The 23,772-nt window shown below is 34.4% G+C and overlaps 2 protein-coding genes across 2 annotated transcripts; both read left to right on the top strand.

The window, feature by feature from the left end:
* The first annotated feature begins 6,384 nt into the window (after positions 1-6,384).
* Positions 6,385-11,348, top strand: LOC145581385 (uncharacterized). The gene is made up of 10 exons (XM_081638400.1): positions 6,385-6,409; positions 6,592-6,659; positions 6,812-6,887; positions 6,990-7,080; positions 7,164-7,268; positions 7,900-7,961; positions 8,057-8,938; positions 9,104-9,768; positions 9,858-10,940; positions 11,082-11,348. The coding sequence occupies exons 1-10, from the start codon at positions 6,385-6,387 to the stop codon at positions 11,346-11,348; spliced, it is 3,324 nt and encodes a 1,107-aa protein (XP_081494526.1).
* Positions 11,349-17,021: 5,673 nt separating this feature from the next.
* LOC145581384 (putative disease resistance protein RGA3) lies at positions 17,022-22,542 on the top strand. The gene is made up of 4 exons (XM_081638399.1): positions 17,022-18,061; positions 18,162-18,586; positions 18,717-18,737; positions 22,301-22,542. The coding sequence occupies exons 1-4, from the start codon at positions 17,022-17,024 to the stop codon at positions 22,540-22,542; spliced, it is 1,728 nt and encodes a 575-aa protein (XP_081494525.1).
* The last annotated feature ends 1,230 nt before the right edge of the window (positions 22,543-23,772 follow it).

Here is a 23,772-nt window from a genome sequence, read left to right as displayed (position 1 = left end):
TTAAAAGTTTGGGGGCTATTTTGTTCCTTAAGGCTCCAATTTGAACTTAGATTTCACAAAAAAAATAACATAAATGCCTCTATATAAGTATTAAAACGTGAACACATAAATCGAGACATTACTTAATAAGCAAAACGAGACATTTAAGTTATTTTTTTGCCAAATCTGAGCTCAATTTGGACTCTTAAGAGCCAAAATAGCCCGAAAATCTTTACCGAAACATGTTCCAACACGCAAATCGTAAAAAAAATATTAATAAATTAAGAGTGGGCCTCACTAACGGAATTTTTAACGGCAGGATAATAACAAGGTTACCGTATGGAAACAAAATGTATATTGGGGTTATAGTGTGGAGATTGATATATGTTGGGGCACAACATAGAAAAGTGAAATTAACAGGGTTATTATATAGAAAAACCCAATATTATTTTACAAAAATATCTTTTTTCTTCAAAACAAAGTTTTAAACTGCTTCCTCTATCTTCTCTCCAAGAAAAAGATTTATTCAAACACTCCACCCACGTTCTACTTGAACGACTCTTCCTGACTTCTCTCTGTCGCATTAGTTAGTTCCTAATTTTTAGGAACACCACATCAAGTAGTGGAGAAAGTGGTGCGTCAAAGTGGGTGGTTTGGAACCCTATAAAAGGAGATCTAAGTTTTACTTTCAAATTGTTTGACCTTAGAGAGTCTTTCCAAAAAAGGTTTGGCTTTAGTGAGCCATTCCAAGTGGGTCTAACTTAAGTGAAAATATTTTCATATAATATATTTTGTTTTCACGTAATTAAGTTAGTATCACAAGTTCCAAGTTTCCAAGAGTTTCGAGTTTCCAATTGTTCTTGAGTTTCTACGTACTAGAGTTTAATCTATTATTGAGTTGTGTAATTTCATAAGAAGGTTGAGTTATCTTTTGTAGAGACTTGGAAATGAGTCTTGAGTTTTCAAGCTTCGGGGTTGAAGCTGCAAAGAGAATTTGGGGTAGATTTAGGTTCTAAGGAACTTAAATTCTTGTCGAGTTACAATAGGTTGTAATAGTATTTCCTATATAGTGAAGTCGATTTAGAAAATCCCAAGTGGTCGTGGTTTTCCTTCTTGTTGGGCACAAGAAGTTTCCACGTAAAGATCTCTCTTGCGCTTTTATTTGTTCCATAGCATTAAACGTTTTTAATTTCTGCAAAACTTTGGAACACTAGTTCCTACACAATTCACCCCCCTCTTGTGTGCTCCATCCAAATAACAGTTGACAATTGAAAATATCTATATATAGTCTTTGACTGAAATGATGAACATATATGATTAGTAAATGCGAGTTCATATGCAACACTTTAACTTTTACAATTGTTATCACAGTATCACACAATTTTATTCATCAATATATATGTTAAAACATGTGTATGAACATCAAAACATGTAATAGAATCAATAATTAGATTAAATATTTAAATCTTAATATATTTGCGAGGGAAAAAAGATATTTTAAAAGGGATTATTTGATGCCTACTCAGTACTCAGGAAAGGTGAAGGTTGAGTATGTATCCATCAACAACTTTATCTTGTTCTAGATGTACATTTTTTTAGAAAATATTGATTTGTTTACACACAAATTATTAAATGAACCTGGTTCACACTAATTTATTGTGCACCACTAATATTAGAGAAATTATGATTGTTTTATTAATAAAAAAAAAGGTCACTATAATAAAAATAAGGTCACTATGTTGAAATAAAAGCCATTTTGGTAATATAAAGGCTAGAAGAGGTTAATTTTTTTAATGAAATATTTTATATACCGGTCAATATGAAAAATAAAGGTTACTATGTTAAAATTAGGGTCACAACGTCGTATTCAAGTTCACAATAATATTAAACGTTATACAAGTTTTAATAAAGGTTATTGTGTTAAAAATAAGGTTACTATGTTAAAAATAAAAGTCACTATGTTCAATATAATGTCAGTTGCGTGTGTATAATCTCGGGTTCACAATAATATTATTGTGGAACAGGTCCACGCAAGTCTTTCTGTTATTTACAATGTAATTGCGCTTACTTGGAGAATTTTAAATAAGAAAAAAAAATACTCATGGGCTCTTTGAAGTGTAATTGAGAACAAATAGAATTTATGTAGGCTAGTGAATCTAAATTCAAAATCAAAGACATTCTATATGATATTTTCAAAAGGTTGCTTATCAAATTTTTTGAAAAAAGTTTAAGAATATGAAATTAAAAAAAAAAATTGATATTAGTTAATATATACTTAATACATGGTGCTATTGTTTGATGCCTAATTAACATAAATCAAATACACGAAATTAGTTCTATATTTAGTTGATCCAATGTAAGGAGAACATATAATTGAGTTTATCACCTAATTGATAAATAAAAAGTGTTTTATCTAGTGACAAAATTTTAACTAAATCAACAATTGAATTTGTTGATTTGTTTAGCATATACCACTTGATAAACAAATTTTGATTATCGAAATGATAATTGATAAAGGATTTTTTGTAAACTACCACCCTAAAATGTAACATGTATTGAAATAACCACCCATTTTTGTTGAAATTAAAAATAACAACCCATATTTTATAAAACTGTAGGTTTTACCACCCCGACCTATACTCCGGCCAGTTTTCCGAGCATGTGCCCCACAATTTCATTATGAAGAACCCTAATTTCCAATTCAAGTTAAATTGAATGAATCAAACAACGATTGCATCATTAAATTCCTAATAAAACACATTCCAAACAACAAATATCGTATAACTTGAATTCTACTTCATTAAACATTGCAAAATAACTAAAATAAAAAATAAAAATTAAGGGCGTTCTTCAATTACCTTGCTGTACAAATTGGTGTATAAAAAATTTAAGTGTGTTCTTCAAAGGATTCGCTTGTCAATTTGCAAAACTTGGAGTAAAAATTGGTAGAACTTGTGGAAAAAATGAAGAATTTTAAGTTTGGGAGTAGTTTGTGAAACAAGGGAGGAAATAAATCGATAAACAACTTTTATAACAATAAAAAAAACAGCCGTTATGTGGGGCCCATGCTCGAAAAACTGGTCGGAGTATAGGTCGGGTGGTAAAACCTACATGTTTTGTAAAATATGGGTGGTTATTTTTAATTTCAAAAAAAATGGGTGGTTATTTCAATACGTGGTACATTTTAGGGTGGTAATTTACAAAAAATCCATTGATAAATGACGACTTCCTCCAACAATGTAAGACTGCAATTCCCAATCTATCTATACAATCATCACAATATCATGGTATAATCAAATTTCTCTTAACCAATCAATGTATTAAAAAAAACCATGGAGTAGTTTTTGATATCCCTAATAAATTTTTTCAAAGTATGTAGCTCAATCAACTGATTAATTAGTGAATTGATCAATGACAGAAAATACTTGATAGTGAAAGAAAATACATACAATTCAAAGCATTGTAGGTAATAATATTAGTAAGTGATTACCTAGAGTTATAAGACAACAAATTGATGCCTCAACTCAGGGGCTTGCAAAGTTTCCAAATTCTTGTGCGAAAACCACGAAAAATATGGATGAGATGACCCAAGGGCTGAATAGCTAAATCTATAACCATTATAAAACATGCAAAAGTATTCACTGTAGCTGGTGAATAGTTCTTTTGCGTGTTATTACCTAGACGCCCCTAGATTAAATAGAATGCCGAGTTTGCCCTTGCTGTGAATTGCTTTCTGTGTTGCCATGTATGATGGAAAATCCAGCTGGTGTGCATGTGTTTGTTTGCCTGACAGCTAAGGTGTTGGTTGCTTGTACAGGTAGCTTTGTGTGTTGAATTTCTGATTTAGTCTTGCTTAGTTGCTCTGGTTTGGGTATTTTTGCTGGTTTGTTTGCCGAGCCTTTCTGCTCGATGGCCAGGTCTGGAATGGAGTTTTCTTGCTGTGGTTGGAAGTTCCAGAATGGCTGGTATGTTTCTGTTGCTTTTTTTTTTGCTATTTAGCCTTTTAGTATTTTGGTTTGTTTTTTGCATTGGATTGCCTTACTTGGGCGCCACTACAGTGTCTGTGTCAAAGGGAAAAAAAATTAATGCCTTTGATGTCGGTGCTCTTGTTGACCATAGTCTATATATATAGCTTGAGGGTGTTCTTTTCTTTGGACATGGCAAGCGATCCATGCGCAGTAACAATTTATTTTTGGCGGTGGGTGATCTGAGTTTCCTGTGCGGAGTTGTTTGTGTGAAAGGTGGTACTTTGTTATGGATGATTTTATATTACTTATAGCACATGATTTGTTTGTTCAGATGGTTTCTTTTCTGGGTTTTCTAGCAAATCGAGCCTTAATTTACTAATAGATTATTATATGTGTTCTGATACAATGACTAATATTGAATATACAATTCTACAATGTGTTGGATGTCTGTTTTAATTCCCTACACTTATGTGATTATGCTGATTGAATGTTCGTGATAGTGGTGTCGGGTTTGCTTTTGTTCTGCACTGTCAAAGAAATGGTGATAATATTGTCTTTATGACGCGGTTTGGATAGTGTTAGTAGTGTGGATATGAATACATTAGGTGGATGGATTTGATTGTTGTGGTAATAGGACTATTGACACATAAATTTGATTTATTTGCATGTTCTTATTTTGCTTTTTTCCCTTTGGCCTTACAGGTTTGCTGCTATCGTTGGTTGTGGTGTTGTTGGACATTTGTTGAGGTATTTTTTCCAGCTTCTTTTTTATGTGTTTGATGGTGGATAGTTAAGACTCTTTTTAAAGATGTGGTTCTTGACTGGTTGGTTAGTTGCATATAATAGTTTTGGGGTTTGTTAATTGAGTGGTTATGTAGTGTATTTTATGTTTGCTTTAAATAGAAATAGTACCTGTTAGCTATTGTATGTAGAGCCAAAGTAATATTTGTTTGGTCGTTTTAATATGGCATAGCTCTTCAGTGTTAGGTAATGATGAAGTATGGATTAGTGTCGCCAATATTTAAATTGAGTACACATGGGAGGGGATTTCACATGGAGTGGAACAAAGTTGTACATTTTGTTGGACTAATGGAGCTGCTTTCTATGTATGCCTTTTCAGATTTAGAGTTCCTGTTTGCTATAGTGCACCAATGGCATGATTGTTCTGTGGTGGAGTGTTTGTGATTTTAAGAATACTTATTTACTTGTATGTGTGTTTAGCACAAGATATATGTCCTCTGTTTCTAGATTCTTTATATGATTTGCCTTTGTATCCATTATAGCTTTCCTTTTCTGATTAGATTCTTATTAGTAGAGTTTAGTTTTATTTTTTACGGTCTGGTGTGCTTAGGGTTTAGTAGTCTTGTTTAGGAGAGAAAGCCCTTTTCTCTTGTTAGATGCTTTGTAGCTGAATATCGTTTTTGCCATTACAGGTTATGGCTAGACGGTCAAACAGAGTTTTTGTCCCTTTCCAGCCTTTTTTGGAAAAGGTTGTTGCTTAGCTGCAGTTCCCTTCGCCTGTTTATGGATTTATAGATGCTGCTAAGAATAATGTCTTTGTGCGAGTTAGTAAGCCAAATTCTCGTGCAAGGTTCATATTCTATGGTGGAGATGCCAGTTCAGTTGAAGAATCTTGTGAAAGAGCGGCCCACAAAGCTGTGAAGAGATTGATGTGTCGGTTTAGTGTGCGCGTGTCTGACTTCACTTATGAGCGCATTAAGATGTATCGATTGTGTGTGAAGTTGTATAAGAGTAGATGTGCTGAGTTAGTGCAGGACAGAGAAGATTTAAGTCGTATACGTGCAGAATGCAGTACAAGGGAGGATGCGCTGTTTCATGATGTTCATGTGTTATTGGATTATGCACAGTTTTTGGGAGTTTTAGTTAGGAAGACTGGTGAAACTGTGACTGGCATTGAAACCACTAGATTAGAAGGACATGGCTATATGTCTTGGTTAACGGTGACCTGCCCTCGTAACAGTATTTCCATGGAGTGCATTTTCAGTGATCCCTGTCCTGAAGTGTACATTGCTGAGCAGCGAGTTGCGAAGAAAGCATGTTTCTTTGTAGCTTCTGTTTGCAATCTAGAAATAGTTGATGCTAATTATGGTGCTGCAGCAAAGATTAGTGCAGAATGTTCTTTAATAAGAGAGAAGTATATGGTTTTGAAGGGCCATCTTGAATGCTTGGAGAGTAGTTCAAAGGAGACTGATTCTGTTAATGGATTAGGTACTGATGTATGTGTGACGTCGACTGATGAAGCAAATCAGCTTCCAGTTTTAGCCCTCCAACCGAGTCTTCCGTCTAAGCGCAGAATTGATAGGAGCGAGCCCTCTACCAGTGGTGTGGGAATGCAGATTCCTGACAGTCTTGTTGCTGGTCTGTCTGATTTAGAGGCTGTCTATAAGTGTGCTAGGGTTGAATAACTATGTTTAGTATGGCTATCTGCCTTTTGGATTTAGGTAATTAAGGGTATGTGAGCAGATGGTAGTCTTTTGTTTAGGATATGCTAGACTAATTAGGTGTCTTTTGTTGATTACCAGTAGATATGAAAAACATATGTAATAGATGGTATCTTGCTACTGAAATTATGTACTTGAATATTTGTATTGTATTGGTGTTCTTAATCTGACTGTAATGCCAGTATGGCCTCTTTTTAATGAATGCAGTTCATTTGTGCTTCAAATTTTAAGTATGGCCTGTTTGCCTATGGTCTCTTTAACATGAGCTTTTTGAGTTTTGGAATTTCCTGATTTAGTATTTAAAGTGTTGGTTTTTTTGCCTTTATGGCCCCTTTTACATAGGTTGTCTATGTTTATTATTGTCCTACGGTTTATGTTTTTTCACTTTTACGGGTATTACAGATATTGTCAAGAGAAGGTTTTGGAGAGTACTATTACGTTCCAATTCTTCGAGCTTGCTTTGCAGTGGTGGCAATGGGTACTGCCTTAGCTAAACTTACTTCCACTTTGTCTTAGTTATTATATCTGTGTTTTTGTACCATTTGCTACTCTGCAGTAATTGGTATATGTTGTATGTTAGATTGTCGTTATGGCATTCCTCGTCTGTCTCGGCAAAGCTGTAGCAGATTGAATAGGGCAGCACAAAGAACATCACAGTCAGCGTTCGCTAGGTATACAACTTCATGGGATGTTATCTTATTTATGATATGTATCATTGTGCTTGTAAAGAAAAAAGCTTTACTTTTATTTGCAGTCCCTCTTTACCAGTCACTCAGTGTGTTGCTAAACGCCCTCGACGAAGTTGCACCTCAAATCGACAAAATAGCATGCAGGAACTTAGTGCTCCACAGCTACATAGGTATACTATATCCATTGAAATAGCCACTTTTTTGGTTAGTTGTGCTATGATGCATACAGTAGTATTTAAGTAATTAGTTCAGAATTATTTGTAGGTGTATTATCATTTTTATGCTAGGCATGTGTGCCCATCAAATGGTAAGAGTAGTTAGGATAGCCAGTACTGTGCCTGTGAAAAAAATAACTTGGCCTTTATTAGCAGCCTGTCTTCGCTGGACGTTCAGTGTGTTGCTAGACGCTCTCGACAAGGTCATACCTCAAAGCGGCAAAAATGTATACAGGAGCTAGCGCCGCCACTGCTAAACAGGTATACTGGATTTATTTAGGTGGCTTTCTTTGTGCTCATTAGTGCTGTTCTATGTGTGGTGTCATCTTGGTGGTTAGGCCAGCATAATTTCCTGTCTTCATATTGGTCATCCGTTGCTGTTTGATTGTGTTGGATATGGCTCTTGCTATTGCTTATAATGGCTATACTATGTAACAGTGGTTACCGCTAGACATTCTATAGATGCCAGAATGCCTGTCTGAGATAAGTGGTTGTTACTAGCTATACAGATGGCATGGTAGTACAGTATTTGCTTTGCTGCATTATCGTTCAAATGATATAGTAAGACACTATTTGTTCTATGCAGTGGTGCACCTTCAAAGGTACCTCTCTCTTGTAAAAAGAAGGCTAAACACAGTCATGTAGAAGGTAAATTGGTATACTTATTATGCACCTTGATTTTCTTACTATCGTGATTTATACCACATTACCTATATGCTTGTATTTTCTTGTGTTTCTGTTAGATATCCTTGGTGCTGCTACAGATCGTCAGCTTCCAATTGAACCTTTTAGACTTTGTTTGCCCGATTTTTATGGCAAGTGTGGTGCAAAGAAATTTATGTTCGAATCTTTGCATTTCTGTTGTGGGAATGGAGATATTACGATAGCTGCAGCTGATTATCCACATGAGCTTGTTTACTTGTTTACCTCAAGGGATGAAGGTGCTGTGCATTTTCGAAAGTATGCTAGATTATACAATAATCTGTTTACATTTAGTTCGTTAGGGGGCCTTTATTATGCAAGTACTTACAAAGGGATGTACCTATTCAAGCTGCAAGGCCAAATGTATCATTTTGTGCCAGATCTATTGCCTGATGATAGCAATCCCAAGTACTTACAGTTATACTTCTATGATGGTCAGCATGAAGCAGAAAATAGAGTAGGCTGTTTCCCAAAAATAAGAGAAGATGTGGTTAGCATTCTTATGCAGGTATCTGAAAAGAATCCATATGCTACCTTCTTTCGATCTTTACGAGACAGAGCTATTCATGCAGATACAAAAATTGTTCTTAATCGAAGTTCAGTACTTGATCAGCGAGTTTATAACGCTCCTGCTGTTGATGATGTGGCTGTGATCTGGCCAGAAACTTATTCATCGAGCGAAAGTTTGGGCCCTCATATATTAGTCACTGGAAGATCTGATGAATCTCACCGAATTTATCATAGTTATGGTTGTTATGATCCCCTTCAGTATCCACTATTATTCCCTCGAGGAGAATGTGGGTGGACTCAAGGCCTTAAGAAAAATTCTCATCCAAGTAGAAGGGCAGCAGATTCGATTCCAGATCCTATCATGTCCTGTGCTGTGCATAGTGCAGAGGATTTATTAAGTCAGGAAGAAGCCCGTAAGTGCTTTGGGTTTTATATGTTCTGCTGCATTTCTTTAGCATGAGCTTGGTCTTGATTTTGTTTTTTTTTCCCCTGATATTCTGTATATCCTGCTGCATATTTGTAGTATATTGTTGATGTTGCTGTCTTTTGTGACTTTTATTTCTAATTTTTATGTACAGGTTCAAAGCGGAAAAATACCAAAGCAGATAAGTTCATTTCTGCTAGGGAATACTATGCATACAGGTTGCAAATCCGTCCGAATAACATGCTGCTACGAGCAGGTAGATGTTTTCAACAATATATAGTCGATATGTATGTGAAAATCGAAAATACCAGACTTGATTACTTCAGAAACAACCAAGAAACAATAAGGGCTGATTTGTATAAAGGTATATTGGATTCACTAGATTCTGGGGAAACTCTTGGTCAGAATGTTGGACGGCGCATTATATTACCTCCTACTTATATTGGGGGTCCTCGTGATATGAAGAAGAGGTACTTGAATGCTATGGCTTTAGTACAGCGTTTTGGTAAACCGGATCTTTTTGTGACGATTACATGTAATGCTAATTGGCCTGAAATCAAGGCTGAGTTGGCGGCTGGTGAGACAGCGCAGGATAGGCCAGATTTGGTAGCTAGAATTTTTAGGGCGAAGTTGCTTGCACTGAAAAAGGAAATTATGGAGAAGAAAGTATTTGGAGAGGTTGCTGCGATGGTATATGTCGTCGAGTTCCAAAAAAGAGGTTTGCCGCACGCTCATTTTTTAATTGTTCTGAAACCTGAATACAAGTTGAAGTCTCCTGCTGATTATGATCGATTTGTTTGTGCTGAGATACCCAGTGAGGCAAATCTTACTTTGAGAAAAATTGTGTTGGCGCATATGATGCATGGCCCTTGTGGTGTGTTGATCCTGAATGCCCCTGTATGCGGAAGAATGGTCTAAAGCTTAGCTGTAAGAACAAGTATCCTAAACAGTTTTTCACCGAAACAACTAATAATAAGGATGGTTATCCTATCTATCGTAGGAGAGAAACCGGGGAAAAGGTTATGATAAGAAATGCAGAGTTAGATAACCAGTGGGTTATCCCTTATAATCCTTATTTGTCTATACTATTTGATTGTCACTTGAACGTTGAAGTTTGTTCGACAATTAAGGTAGTAAAGTACCTGTACAAGTATGTTTATAAAGGTCACGATCGGATTTCGTACAATGTTGTTGCTTCTGACAGCAATTCTGTAGATGAGATTAAGCAATATCAATCAGGTAGATGGGTATCTCCTTGTGAAGCTGCATGGAGAATCTTTAGTTTTGATTTATTCGAAATGCACCCTGCAGTTTTGCCTTTACAGGTCCACTTGCCTGATATGCAGACAGTTCATATTTTCCCTCATGAAAGGCTCCGTGCAGTTGTTTCAGATTCAAAGCGATCAAGAACTCAATTAACAGAATTTTTTGCAATGAATGCTGCATCCGAACTTGGGCTGGGGTATTTGTATGGCGAATTCTGTGAACACTACACATGGCATCAAGGTGACAAAAAATGGAAGCAAAGAGTCCAGAACCGAATTTCAGTTGGTAGATTAGCGTTCGTCTTTCCTGCAGAAGGTGAACGGTTTTTCCTTAGACTTTTATTGTTAAATGTAAGGAGTCCTAAATCGTTTGAGGATTTACGTACTGTCAATGGTTGTCTGCTTCCAACTTTTCAGGAAGCTGCTCTAAAGCTCGGTCTTATAGAGGATGATGATGCAGCTAATTCAACCATGTCCAAAGCATGCGAAACTCATATGCATGCTGCTCTACGACGGCTTTTTGCTACAGTCTTGATGTTCTGTCAGCCACGTGATCCTCTTGCTTTATGGAATGCCTATTACACTTTTCTTACTGAAGATTTTTCTCACAGATTTCCGAATCAGATGGTTAAAATACAGCAACTTACTGTCAGATCAATAGAACAGCATCTTGAAGCAATGGGTAAATCTCTTTCTTTTTTTAGTTTGGACCAACTAATTTCTCAGGTCAGTGATGAATTCAGGCGTACCAAAGATATTGTTGATGCTCTTGATGCACCAATTCCAGAGGAATGCTTAAGTTGTCGTTCAAAGCTCAACTTTGCACAGAATACTGCTTTTGAGTGTATTATGGATCATGTCATGTAGCAAAAAGGGGGCGCGTTCTTCGTTGATGGCCCTGGAGGTACAGGTAAAACTTTCCTTTACAATGCTCTATATGCAGAAATACGACAAATGAACAAGATTGTACTACCAACAGCTACATCAGGCATTGCTGCAGCAAATATTCCTTCTGGTCGAACTGCTCATTCTCGATTCAAAATTCCGATTGATAGTGAAAATTCATTGGTCTGTGATGTCCCAAAGCAAGGTAGCTTAGCAGCTCTTTTGAAGGAAACAACATTGATTATATAGGATGAGGCTTCTATGGCTAAAAAGCAAAATCTAGAATCTTTAGACCTTTTGCTGCAGGATTTATGTGGAAATAAGAGCATATTTGGAGGAAAGGTTGTCGTCTTTGGAGGGGATTTTAGGCAAGTCTTGCTAGTAGTTCCACGAAAAACTATGAAAGAAGCAGTAGAAGCAAGCATTGTAACTTCTTATCTGTGGCCCAAACTAACCAAATTTAGGTTAATAGAAAATATAAGAGCAAGAGAGGATCCAACATATGCTTCTTTTTTACTTGCTTTAGGCAATGGTCAGTTGCAACAAACAGAAAATGCTTTCATTCAGTTACCACAACAGATTGTGGAATCTACTAGCGATGCCACGGAATTAGTGAGTACTGTTGTACAGACAACATTCCCAGAAATGGTCCATGGCCACTTTGATAGTCAGGTTTTCACTCAAAAGGCAATATTGACACCCATGAATGAAGATGTGGATGCGGTTAATACATTCATGATAGATAAATTTCCTGGGCAGCCTGTTACATACAAGAGTTTTGATGTCGTTTTGAATGACACCTGTAGTGTATATCCTACAGAATTTACTAATAAATTATGTCCCGGAGGAATGAGTCCACATGAGCTCGTATTAAAGGAGAATTGTCCTGTAATATTGTTACGGAATTTGCTGCCGTCTTCAGGTCTCTGCAATGGTACGAGGCTTATTTGCAAAAAAAATTTCCCTAACGTGATCCAGTGTGCTATAGCAGTTGGTCATTACAAAGGAGAAGAGATATTCATACATAGAATTAATTTAAGGCCCTCTAGCTCTGCGAACTATCCATTTCTGTTTGAAAGGAAGCAGTTTCCTATAAAGTTAAGTTTTGCAATGACGATTAATAAGTCACAAGGACAGACTCTCAGTCAAGTATCCATTTACCTTCCAAGACCATGCTTTTCTCATGGCCAACTCTATGTTGCATTATCACGGGCTAAGAAATCAAAAGATGTTCGTGTCTTTACAACTGGAAGTACGTCTCAGTGTTCTGCAAATGAAGTGAAGAATGTAGTGTCTTATGATCTTTTACATCTAGCAGCCATAATTGACAGTGAGGCTCAGCAATATGCCTAATTTACTCCCTTGGTGAAGACAAACCCAAAGCAATCTAGGCTTCTATTAGTAACTTTTTATAGGTAAGCTGGTCTTTTCTTTTATGTGACAATAGAGTTAGCTATTAGATATTGCATTACTGAAATCTGTACTTGCTTGTCTGCAGATTGGACCAGTTTCCAGTTCATGGTTGCCCTTGATAGCAAGACAATGTAAGTCATTCATCTTCTGTTTATAGGAGCACTGAAACAGTATCTTTCATGCAATAACTTAGGTATATTATGTTATACTTGGTATGCAAAAGATGCAGATGTACTTACATGCTGCTGTATTACAGTAATCATAAACATTTGGTGCACATATCAGTAAGTGATCTGTTGTCACAATCTAGCTTGTAATTTTATGCTGCCTTTAAATTATAAGGTCGTTAAAAGTCTACTTGAACGACTCTATTTCTTAGATTCAGGTTCTACTTACTGCTATATGCTAACTGAGTTAGCTCTTTTATGACTGAGGTGTACATTACAATCTGCATTATGGTTTAAAAGTTCTACGATTTGTAGGTTAAGCAAGAATGGAATATCTATTACTAGGTTTACGTCTATTTCACTATAGTTGGTCTGTACTAATCGTGATATTAGAATGCTGCTCTCAAGTTACAGACTTGAATTCCTCTTTTTTTTAAAAAAAAAAATGGGATAAATAATGAGTAATCTTTTTGAACCGTGAAAACAAATAGCAGACATTGCAAAGGGTGTGTTTAGTATACCGTGGTATGTTACATTATTTAGTGGTGATTTAAGTATCTTCTTTTGATTTTGTAATTCTTTTGTGGCTTTAATGAAATATACATGGGCTTAGTTGACTCTAGCCCGCAACAAATCAATAAAGAAGCCCTATAAAATATACTTATTGATTACTTAGATTCAAAACTGAAATGCACTTTGTATTATATCTTAAAGTAAGTGGCAAGTACAGGTCAAAGTTACTGTTTTGAGTAAACTAATTGTTTTATAATAAAGCTAGATGTATTCCTCTTTCATTTTCACCACAAAAAATCAGAAATTCAGCATTATAAGTACTTCAATATTATCTTAGCCATAATAATTAATCCCTTTTAACTTAATGCATAAGGGAAAATTGTACTTACCAAGAGTATTATGCTTGCAAGCTGTACCCAGTCATCTTAATGAACAGTGCCTCTACAATCTGGACCGTTGCTTGGTAGAAAGATCCAGGTTAGCTTCTTCCCTAACTACACTATAAATACCAAAGGAGTTCTCACTTTTTTTAGCAAACTTTTTTATTCTCTGCCTTATCATCCATAGTAATGGTATATTCTTCTGTTTTCATGGGAATTCTTTGTAGTACCCTTATGTCAAGAGTGTTTACTATCACTTAAATCTTGAACTATATTTCAGTGCATGCAAATCTATCCTAATAAAGCCACGTTTTGACCTTTTTTTTATTTTTGTTTTGAATTTGCTTTGCTGCTTTGTTATACTAAATATTTGTAATAATTGAGATCTTATTTGGTGTAACTGCATGTATATTTTGCTGGCTTCCTTTTATACATACATTAGTTTCTGGAAAGAATTCATGCTTTTAGATTCCTTGGTCTTCAAAACTGTTACTAATCTATATATATTTTGCAGAAACCACAAAAAGAATGCATGCCAAAACAGCCTTTAAAATGTGATCATTTGTAATTGCATATATATTTTGCTAGCTCCCTTTTATCCATATATTAATTTTCTCAAAATAATTCATGCTCCTGCATATATTAGCCTTATAAAGTGTTACATAGCTGTTTGTATTTTTTCTAAAAAAAAAAAAACAAAGTTGTTTGTATTTTCATGAAAAGACAAAATAATACATGCCAAAAATAAACTTTTAAATTTGATCATTGCAGACCATGTCATTGTTTGTTACTGCATTCTTTTTTTTTTTTTATATGCACTTGTTTCCTGTTTAGATCTTTAAGCTCTTGGAGGACAGCATGTTTTGCTGCTGGATTTGCATGTAAATTATATTTCATGTCTTCTCTTGCTATACTTACTTACTACTTTGCATCTTATATATTGTAGACAATGAATACACCTCCAAAAATGAAGCTGGAACCAGTGTACTTGGACGAGCTAACTGCTCAAAGTAAGGACTACAAGGTGAAAGTCACGGTCACTGAAAAGGGAAGAGCTCAGCCTTCACCTAAAAAACCTGGTGTGATCTTTCAGGACATCATCTTAGAGGATGAAAAGGTGTGCTCTTTCATACTTTGCTATATACATGTCAGCTGTTTAAAAAAAAAATAGAATCAGCTTGCATTAAAAAGTTACTGCATACATTCTTCAACTGGATAATGTACAGATTTTGATATATATGAGTATATGGCATTTGCTTACCATACAGATGTATACCGTTTGTGCATTTCCAATCATTTCCAACGCTTTAAGCCATACTTTATGTGATTATTTGTTGCCAATTTTGACCTCAAATTGGTTTTAAAGGACTAAAACACCCCACAAACCCTCTAAAGTGCATGTTTTGGCACATAAATCGAAAATTTTAAAAAATTTTGTTAGATTTGCCGGGTTTTTTTTTTACAATATGTGGTAAAAACAATTTTTTATGTTTTTTTGTGGTAAAATAAAAGTTAGAACTCCTGGTAATAAAAAAACAATGTTGTGATTTTTTTTTTATGGTGGTAACCGGTAAGAGTAAAAAAAGCTAAAGAGCACTCTTAAAAAAACAGCAAGGGCCTAATATTCTTGAATTACACAGGGACAAGAGCACTCTTAAAAGTTTATCATGATGGACAAATATATAAGTTTTCACCAAGTCAGGCAAGTCCATTTTAGTTTTTTCTCAATTCAATTGCTCATGCTGACATGGTTATTAAGAGAATGTATTACGAAGTATTATTTTAATTATTTTTTTTTGGTGAACTAATTATTATTGATAATAGACCACATATGTTGATTAGGACACAAATTAAGGAAAAATCATAGAAAAGTTTTAAAAGCACCATTTTGATTTTGTGAAATTTTAAGGGAGGAGATGAAAATTGTGTGGTGGTGGTGTGAGGGAGGAGATTCAGAAGAGAGAATAGTGGTGGGAGTGGTAGGAAGAGAGAGAACAGTGGTGGGAGGGGTGGACAATGGTGGCGGTGAGGGAGAAGAAAGAAAAATATCAAATCAATGCCGAAAAACGTGAAAAACTAAGTTGAAGTTTTCCCATCAAAAAAAAAAAAAAAAAAAAAAAAAAAAAAATTTGAAGTTTTAACTTTAAAAAAAAAAATTCCTGATAAAATTTCCTATTTTTTACTCCGTATTTACCAAAAATTGTTAAAATGGTTTTTTTTTTTTTTAGTTTTTTTCCCGATAAAATTTCCTATTTTTTATTTACAAAAAATTGTTAAAAAGGTTTGGGTTTTTTTTTTCCGAAGGATTTAAAAATTAAATATTCTACATTTAAAGCTAAAGAATTCAACATTTTAAATTAGTTGTGTAATTTTTTTATTTTTTTTTTACAGTAATTGTTATTTAAGATATAATTTACAAGAAATGTAAGGGACCAAATGTTTTAAGTTGAATGGTGATTGGTGAATTCCTGCCAAAAAAAAAAAAAAAAAAAAAAAAAAAAAAAAAAAAACGAAAAGGTTGTATGGTGGTGAGTTAAGTTTATTATCATAAGGTGGAAAATTGGAAATGATAAAAATTTTGTGAACAAACCACTAAGGGCCTGTTCTCTTCTACTTATTTTCATTTCATTTCAATTTAGATCAACTCCAATAAGTTTAGTTCAGTTCATTTCTTAATTTCCTTCTCTCATAAAATATTCAGTTCAGTTCATTTCAGTTCCAGTAAGTTTAATTCAGTCAATCATAACAGACCCTAAGAATTTTTTTTTGGAACGACAGTCATTCATACTTTGAAATAACTTTTATAGTTTCATTAATATTATTTGGACAATTATATTCTCTAAAATGTTTATTTACTTATTTGTTATCCTTAACTAATGTTAATGTCTATATGCTGCTAAAATATTTGTTTACATAATTTTCCTCATTCAGCAAACAACAATTATACTTGTAACGTACCAAACTAAAAGAGCTCTGGTGACATGACTATGTATGTCGTGCGCATTAGCCACTAATAAGAAAGTGCTTACATTTTTGCATATATATGCTTGCCTTTGACATATCTGCAATGTTAACCAGGAGCCTAATGCTTCAACAGCCTCGCACTTGCATCAGAGTGATCCATATTTCGTAGCGAAATCACGAATGAATAGAACAACAGGTACTATGTATTTAGTTTTCGGTTTGCCGAAAACTTTGTAAACAACCTTGTTCATTATGGTAATAAACTAAACTATGCAAACTTGGACATATAATGACTATCTATTGCGTCGATTTATGTATGTAGGACTGCTGATTAATCATAATCATTGGCGCACTCTAGCATTGGTTTTTAAAGCAATAATGAGGATGAAAACTAGTGTTAGCCCTGGACGATAGCTGACAAAGCTTCATTGTTGTCTTTCCCTGATGACTATGAATTCGAGAGAGAGACATTAGTCCAGTTATGGATGGCTGTGGGGTTTTTAGGAGATAAGCACACGGAAGATGCTGGAAACTTGAGGTTTAATGCTCTTTTAGAGGGACAGTACATCTTACCAGCAGGAGTTGATATTATGACGGGAAGAAGCAAGTACATAGTAAATTTTGACAGGGTTACAACTCTTCTAAATGGGATGCAAACAATCAGAAGTAAAGATGTTTGTGACATGTTAGAAACAGAAAATGCATCTTTTGTTGGATACAAGTATAAGTCTTGGCATGTCTCAATCATGTCGAATCACATTGATCAGGAAACCTTCGAGACACTAAAGACTTTCAATAAATTGAGGACACTTTTATTCGTCCGCAATTATGGCTCATCTCTCAAACAGATACCATCAGATTTGTTTTTAGTTCTCAAGTCTATACAAGCACTTGATTTGAGTGGAAGCCATATAACCGAGTTGCCAAGTTCTATAGGGAATGCGATACAATTACGTTACCTTGATCTTTCGTTTACTCTAATTGAGAGTTTACCTGAATCCATTGATCGGCTTCATGAACTACAAACCTTGAGACTTGAAGGGTGTATGCATTTATATAACCTTCCTGATGGAATGAAAAATCTTACTAGCCTTCGCTATTTTGAATTTGACGTTTTGGGCCAACTAACTTATATGCCTAAAGGTATAGGAGCTCTGACTGAGCTTCGCACACTATCAGCATTCATTGTAGACTCTGGAGAGGGTTGTACCATTAGAGAACTTAAGTACATGAATAATCTGAAAGGAAGTTTTTGTATTTCTGGTTTGGAAAATGCGACAAAGCATAAGGTCCAGGGAGCTACTCTGTTATCTGATAAAAAGGATATTACTCATTTGCAACTAAGATGGAATGACTTCAAATCTTACGATGATCAAAGGCTACACGACATATTATGGAGTACTTTTCATCTTCAGCCAAGTCCATGTTTGGCAGAGTTGCAAATATCATATTATCCTGGGTTAAGATTGCCACCTTGGATGGGCTCTCCACAGTTTGAGAGGCTTGTTAGTATAACCCTCCTCAAGTGTGGAATAGAAGAACTTCGTATCAGATTAGGAAAGTTGCCAAATCTCCTATATCTGAATATTACTTTCATGTACAGATTGACAAAACATCGATTACAGGGTTCATGGGTATCTTGGTGAAGGTCCTGGCAGTTTTCCAAAATTGGAGACATTACGAATTGATGGCATGCCTAAATTAGCAACTTGGGATGGAGTACGTTATGGTGATTTCCCAGTCCTTTCTAAGCTTATTGTAAAGCAATGTCCCAAGTTGAGTGTGCTTCCGTTTCTTCCACATCTCTACTCATTGAAGCATCTAGAAATAAGCAACTGCAAAGTGCTAAAATCTCTGTCACATGGACTACCATTGTCAATGTTGCTAGAAACTCTTGTAATAGATGCTTGTCCATTGTTGAAAAAGAGATATATGAGGGGAGGAGAAGACATATTGTTCGAGATTAAACATATTCCGAAGATAACAATTGATTTGAAAGATGTTCGTTCTACTGAAGAAGGTAGTGCTGCTGATGATACTTCGTCAGCAGGTAATTATTAGCTTTTTCATCAATTTCTGTCCTATATATATTCTATCATCTTTCAGTTTTAATTGATTAACTCTTCATTTCTAGTAATTGTTTAAACTATTACACATAATGTTGGGATATTGTTTTACAGGTTCAGATTCAGATAGTGAGGGTTCAGACAACGATAATATCCACCCTTGTGACTCCTGCTAGAGGTAAACTTATAAAAGGGTCAAATTTTTTGTTACTTGATTCCGGATGATATTTTCCTTTTCCTATAAAATGGTCATATTTTATGGATTCCCAATAAAAGATTCCCCTTCTTTATCTAATGTGTATTCTCCCATTTCTATTCCCATGTACCAAACATCCTATAAAGCTAATGAGGTTGATGCTTATCACTTGTGTCATATTCAGATAATCAACAAGACTTTGTAGGAGGCCTTCTCCAAATAAAAGTTGTAAGATCAGTGGCGGATCTTGCAAAAACTCACAACAATTGAAGTAATGGTGCTACAGAAATGTAGGCTTTCCTCTGTCTTTTGTAGTTTGTACTGAAGTTTTGAAGTACTCATATTTGTCAAGATCTCGTTGTTGGATCAAAGTGTCATGTTCATCTAATTTAAGAAGCATGTTCGTTGTGTTTGTTACTTTGTTTGAGTCAAAAGACATGATATCATTATTTTGCATTATTGAGTAAATGTAGCTTAGTGGATATGATCCATGTTAAACCACTAAGTCAATTTATATTTTTTTTAATCCTAGTTAGTAATTATGAACGGAGTGTGTTAATTAGATTGAATACATTTACTTCCTTACTTTTTACATTTGCAACACGTTTTTTTAACACGCTACGAAGAGACTGGGGAAAGTAAACGGACAAACTAATCGTACAGCAAATTTGAATGATTTTCATGGTAAAATTCATCTTCTTGTTGAATTTATTATAATAATTTTGACAACATGATGCAACAAGGTAATTGATTTTAACAAACAATAAATTGAGAAAGAAAATTAGGGAAAAACTAACCTTTTTTTTTAGTCCTGTGAGTGATAGCTTAATGACGCCGGCAATAATAGTTTCTGCTCAGCGCAAGTAGGCTGCTCGGTGGTGGGGTTGCTTGGTGTTGAGCTACTCGGTGGTAGGACTGCTTGGGGAAGCCAAATTGCTTTGCAATTGTTCTACTCCATACTTTTGCAGTAAAAGAAGTAAATAAAATTTCTTTCAGGAAAAAAAGTAAACACTCATACAATACAAAGAAGTAGTAAGATAGCGGTTTCGATAATATATAGTGGTTTTGCCTTGAAAAATAATAAAAAAAATAAAAAAATAAAACAAACCTCTTACCGAGCCTACGTGGAAACTAATTTTGTAATTAAGTTTTACTCCAATCCACAATCGTAATTAAGTTTTTAAATTACATTATTTTTGTAAATCGTCTGGTAACCGGTAAGAGTAAAAAAAAGCTAAAGAGCACTCTTAAAAAAACAGCAAGGGCCTAATATTCTTGAATTACACAGGGACAAGAGCACTCTTAAAAGTTTATCATGATGGACAAATCTACAAGTTTTCACCAAGTCGGGCAAGTCCATTTTAGTTTTTTCTCAATTCAATTGCTCATGCTGACATGGTTATTGAGATAAAGTAGTACGAAGTATTATTTTAATTTTTTTTTTTTTGATGAACTAATTATTATTGATAATAGACCACATATGTTGATTAGGACACAAATTAAGGAAAAATCATAGAAAAATTTTAAAAGCACCATTTTGTGAAAATTGAAGGGAGGAGATTCAGGAGAGAGAACAGTGCTAGGAGAAGTGGACAATGGTGGCGATGAGGGAGAAGAAAGATAAATATCAAGTCAATGTCGAAAAATGTGAAAAACTAAGTTGAACTTTTAACTTAATATATATATATATATATATATATATATATATATATATATATATATATATATATATATATATATATATTTCCTGATAAAATATCTTATTTTTTACTCCGTATTTGCCAAAAATTGTTAACATGTTTTTTTTTTTTTTTTTTTTTTTTTTTTTTTTTTACAAATGTTCCAAAAATGAACTATTTTACATTTAAAGCTAAAGAATTCAACATTTTAAATTAGTTATGTAAAACTTTTTTTATTTTATTTATTTTTTTTTTTTTTGTTGACAGGAATTGTTATTTAAGATATAATTTACAAGAAATGTAAGAGACCAAATGTTTTAAGTTGTATGGTGAATTCCTGTAAAAAAAAAAAAAAAAAAGTTGTATGGTGAATTAAGTTTATTATCATAAGGTGGAAAATTGGAAATGATAAAAATTTTGTGAACAAACCACTAAGAATTTTTTTTTGGAACGACAGTCATTCATACTTTGAAATAACTTTTATAGTTTTATCAATATTATTTGAACAATTATATTCTCTAAAATGTTTATTTACTTATTTGTTATCCTTAATTAAGAGCAACTCCAATGGGTTGTAGCTAGGGACTTGTTTGCAATTTAGAAAATTCTCTAACTATTAGCTTATCCGTTGGAGCTAAAAAATTAAATTAGCTTGGTCAAGAAAATTAGCTTAGCTAAGCTAATTTGCTTGAGAAATAAACTTGCCAAAAACATAGGTTGATACATTAATAAAATTAAATGTTAAAAGCTAATTAACAAATTGAGCTACTAGCTAACCATTGGAGCACAAATTAACTACAAAACAGATTAGCTTATAAATCTTATGCGGCATAACAAGCTAATTTTTTAATTAGCTTACCATTGAAGTTGCTCTAATGTTAATGTCTATATACTGCTAAAATATTTGTATTGGAGTTATCCTAGGGATACTAGGATATTATTGTGATATTATTGTGATATATTTAGGAATCATATCTTGTGCAAAGATATGGTAGAATATTGTAGAGCTTTAGGGGTTTGTTACCCTAGCAATATATATACATGTATTGGCCGTGAATATCAATGAGAAGGATACAGAGAATTGCATTCATAATTTGTCTCTGATTTAACATGGTATCAAGAGCCTAGTTGAAATTCAATTTTTTTTCTTGTTCGTATAATTTTCATAATTTTCGAACTATATTCATCTTCTGTATTTTTTTTTTCGAACTATATTCATCTTTTGTGATTTTTTTCTTGTTCGTATAATTTTCATAATTTTCGAACTATATTCATCTTCTATGATTTTCATAATTTGTCTCTGATTTAACATGGTATCAAGGGCCTAGTTGAAATCCGATTTTTTTCTTGTTCGTATAATTTACATAATTTTCCTCATTCAACTACCAACAATTATAGTTGTAACATGCCAAACTAAAAGAGATCTGGTGACATGACTATGTATGGCATGCGCATTAGCCATCTAATAGCCACCCAAGTATCATAAAATGTGTAGATAAGAAAGTGCTTACATTTTTTGCATATATATGCTTGCCTTTGACATATCTGCAATGTTAACCAGGAGCCTAATGCTTCAACAGCCTCGCACTTGCATCAGAGTGATCCATATTTCATAGTGAAATCACGAATGAAAAGAACAACATGTACTATTACCCAAGTGTTGATATCTTTTCTGTTCATTTCAAGTTTATTCTTGTAGATTAACAAATGTAGTATGTAGTTTGCTGTTTGCCTAACACTTTGTAAACAACCTTGTTCATAATTGGTAATAAACTAGCTAAACTATGTAAACTTGGACAAATAATGACTATCTATTGTTTTAGGACTGCTGATTAATCATAATCATTGGCGCACTCTAGCATTGGTTTTCAAAGCAATAATGAGGATGAAAACTATTGTTAGCCCTGGACGAGAGCTGACAAAGCTTCACTGTTGTCTCTTCCCCGATGACTATGAATTCGAGAGAGAGACATTAGTCCAGTTATGGATGGTTGTGGGGTTTTTAGGAGATAAACACATGGAAGATGCTGGAAACTTAAGATTTGATGCTCTTTTAGAGGGATAATACATCTCACCAACAAGATTTGATATTTTGACTGGAAAAAGTAAGTATAAGGTTAATTATGACAAGGTCACCACTCTTCTAAATGGGATGCTAACAATCCAAAATAAGGATCTTCGTGCCATGTTAGAAGATGAAAATGCATATGTGGTTGGATCTAAGTTTTGGCATGTCTCAATAGTGTCTAATCACATTGATCAAGGAACGTTCGAGACACTAAAGACTTTCAATGAATTGAGGACTCTTTTATTTGTTCGCGATTATGGATCTTCTCTCAAACAAATACCATCAGATTTGTTTTTAGCTCTAAAGTCTATACAGGCACTTGATTTGAGTGGAAGCCATATAACTGAGCTGCCAAGTTCTATAGGTAATCTAATACAATTAAGTTACCTTGATCTTTCATTTACACTAATTGAGAGTTTACCTGAGTCCATTGATCGACTTCATCAACTACAAACCTTGAAACTTGAAGGGTGTAGGCATTTATACATCCTTCCTGATGAAATGAAAGAGCTTGTTGGCCTTCGCTATTTATATTTTGATGTTTTGGGCCAACTAACAATCATGCCCAAAGGTATAGAAGCTCTTATTGAGCTTCGCACACTATCGGCATTCATTGTAGACTCAGGAGAGGGTTGTAGCATTAGAGAACTCCAGCACATGAATAACCTTAAAGGAAGTTTTTGTATCTCCGGGTTGGAAAATGTGACTCAGCGTGAGGCCCAGGAAGCTACTTTATCTGATAAAAAAATATCTTACTCAGTTGCAACTAAGATGGAATGACTTCAAATCATATAGTGTACAAGACCTACGCTGCATGTATTGGACTACTCATTATCTTAAGCCAAACTTATGTTTGGAAGAGTTGCAGGTATTATATTATCCCGGCTTAAATTTTCCAGCTTGGATGGGCTCTCCAGAGTATGAGAGGCTTGTTAGTATAACCCTCCTCAAGTGTGCAATAAAAGAGCTTCAAATTAGATTAGGAGAGTTACCAAATCTCAAGTATCTGAAGATTACTTTAATGTACAAATTGACAGACATCAATCGTTTGGTTCATGCTAAGGATGGTATTGTCAATTTTCCTAAATTGGAGACACTACAAATTGATGGCATGCCTCAATTAGACTCTTGGAAGAGTAACTTATGGTGATTTTCCACTTCTTTCGAAGCTTATTGTAAGGCAATGCCCCAAGCTGAGTGTGCTTCTTTTTCTTCCACATCTCCGCT

Source organism: Chenopodium album, chromosome 15, assembly GCF_948465745.1.
Source record: "Chenopodium album chromosome 15, dcCheAlbu1.1, whole genome shotgun sequence".
Classification (NCBI taxonomy): Eukaryota; Viridiplantae; Streptophyta; class Magnoliopsida; order Caryophyllales; family Amaranthaceae; genus Chenopodium; species Chenopodium album.
The sequence above is the reverse complement of the archived record's forward strand: the minus strand, read 5'-3'. Positions and strand labels throughout refer to the sequence as shown.

What these genes read in the sequence shown, in the direction of transcription:
- LOC145581385 (XM_081638400.1), top strand. Translation starts at nt 6,385, where the DNA reads ATGGCTATCTGCCTTTTGGATTTAG. An exon ending in CTTTGCAGTGGTGGCAATGG is followed by an intron (nt 6,888 to 6,989) that starts GTACTGCCTTAG and finishes GTTGTATGTTAG; the next exon opens with ATTGTCGTTATGGCATTCCT. An exon ending in AGTGCTCCACAGCTACATAG is followed by an intron (nt 7,269 to 7,899) that starts GTATACTATATC and finishes TGTTCTATGCAG; the next exon opens with TGGTGCACCTTCAAAGGTAC.
- LOC145581384 (XM_081638399.1), top strand. Translation starts at nt 17,022, where the DNA reads ATGGCTGTGGGGTTTTTAGGAGATAAGCACACGGAAGATGCTGGAAAC. An exon ending in GTTAGTATAACCCTCCTCAA is followed by an intron (nt 18,062 to 18,161) that starts GTGTGGAATAGA and finishes CATCGATTACAG; the next exon opens with GGTTCATGGGTATCTTGGTG. An exon ending in TGATGATACTTCGTCAGCAG is followed by an intron (nt 18,587 to 18,716) that starts GTAATTATTAGC and finishes ATTGTTTTACAG; the next exon opens with GTTCAGATTCAGATAGTGAG.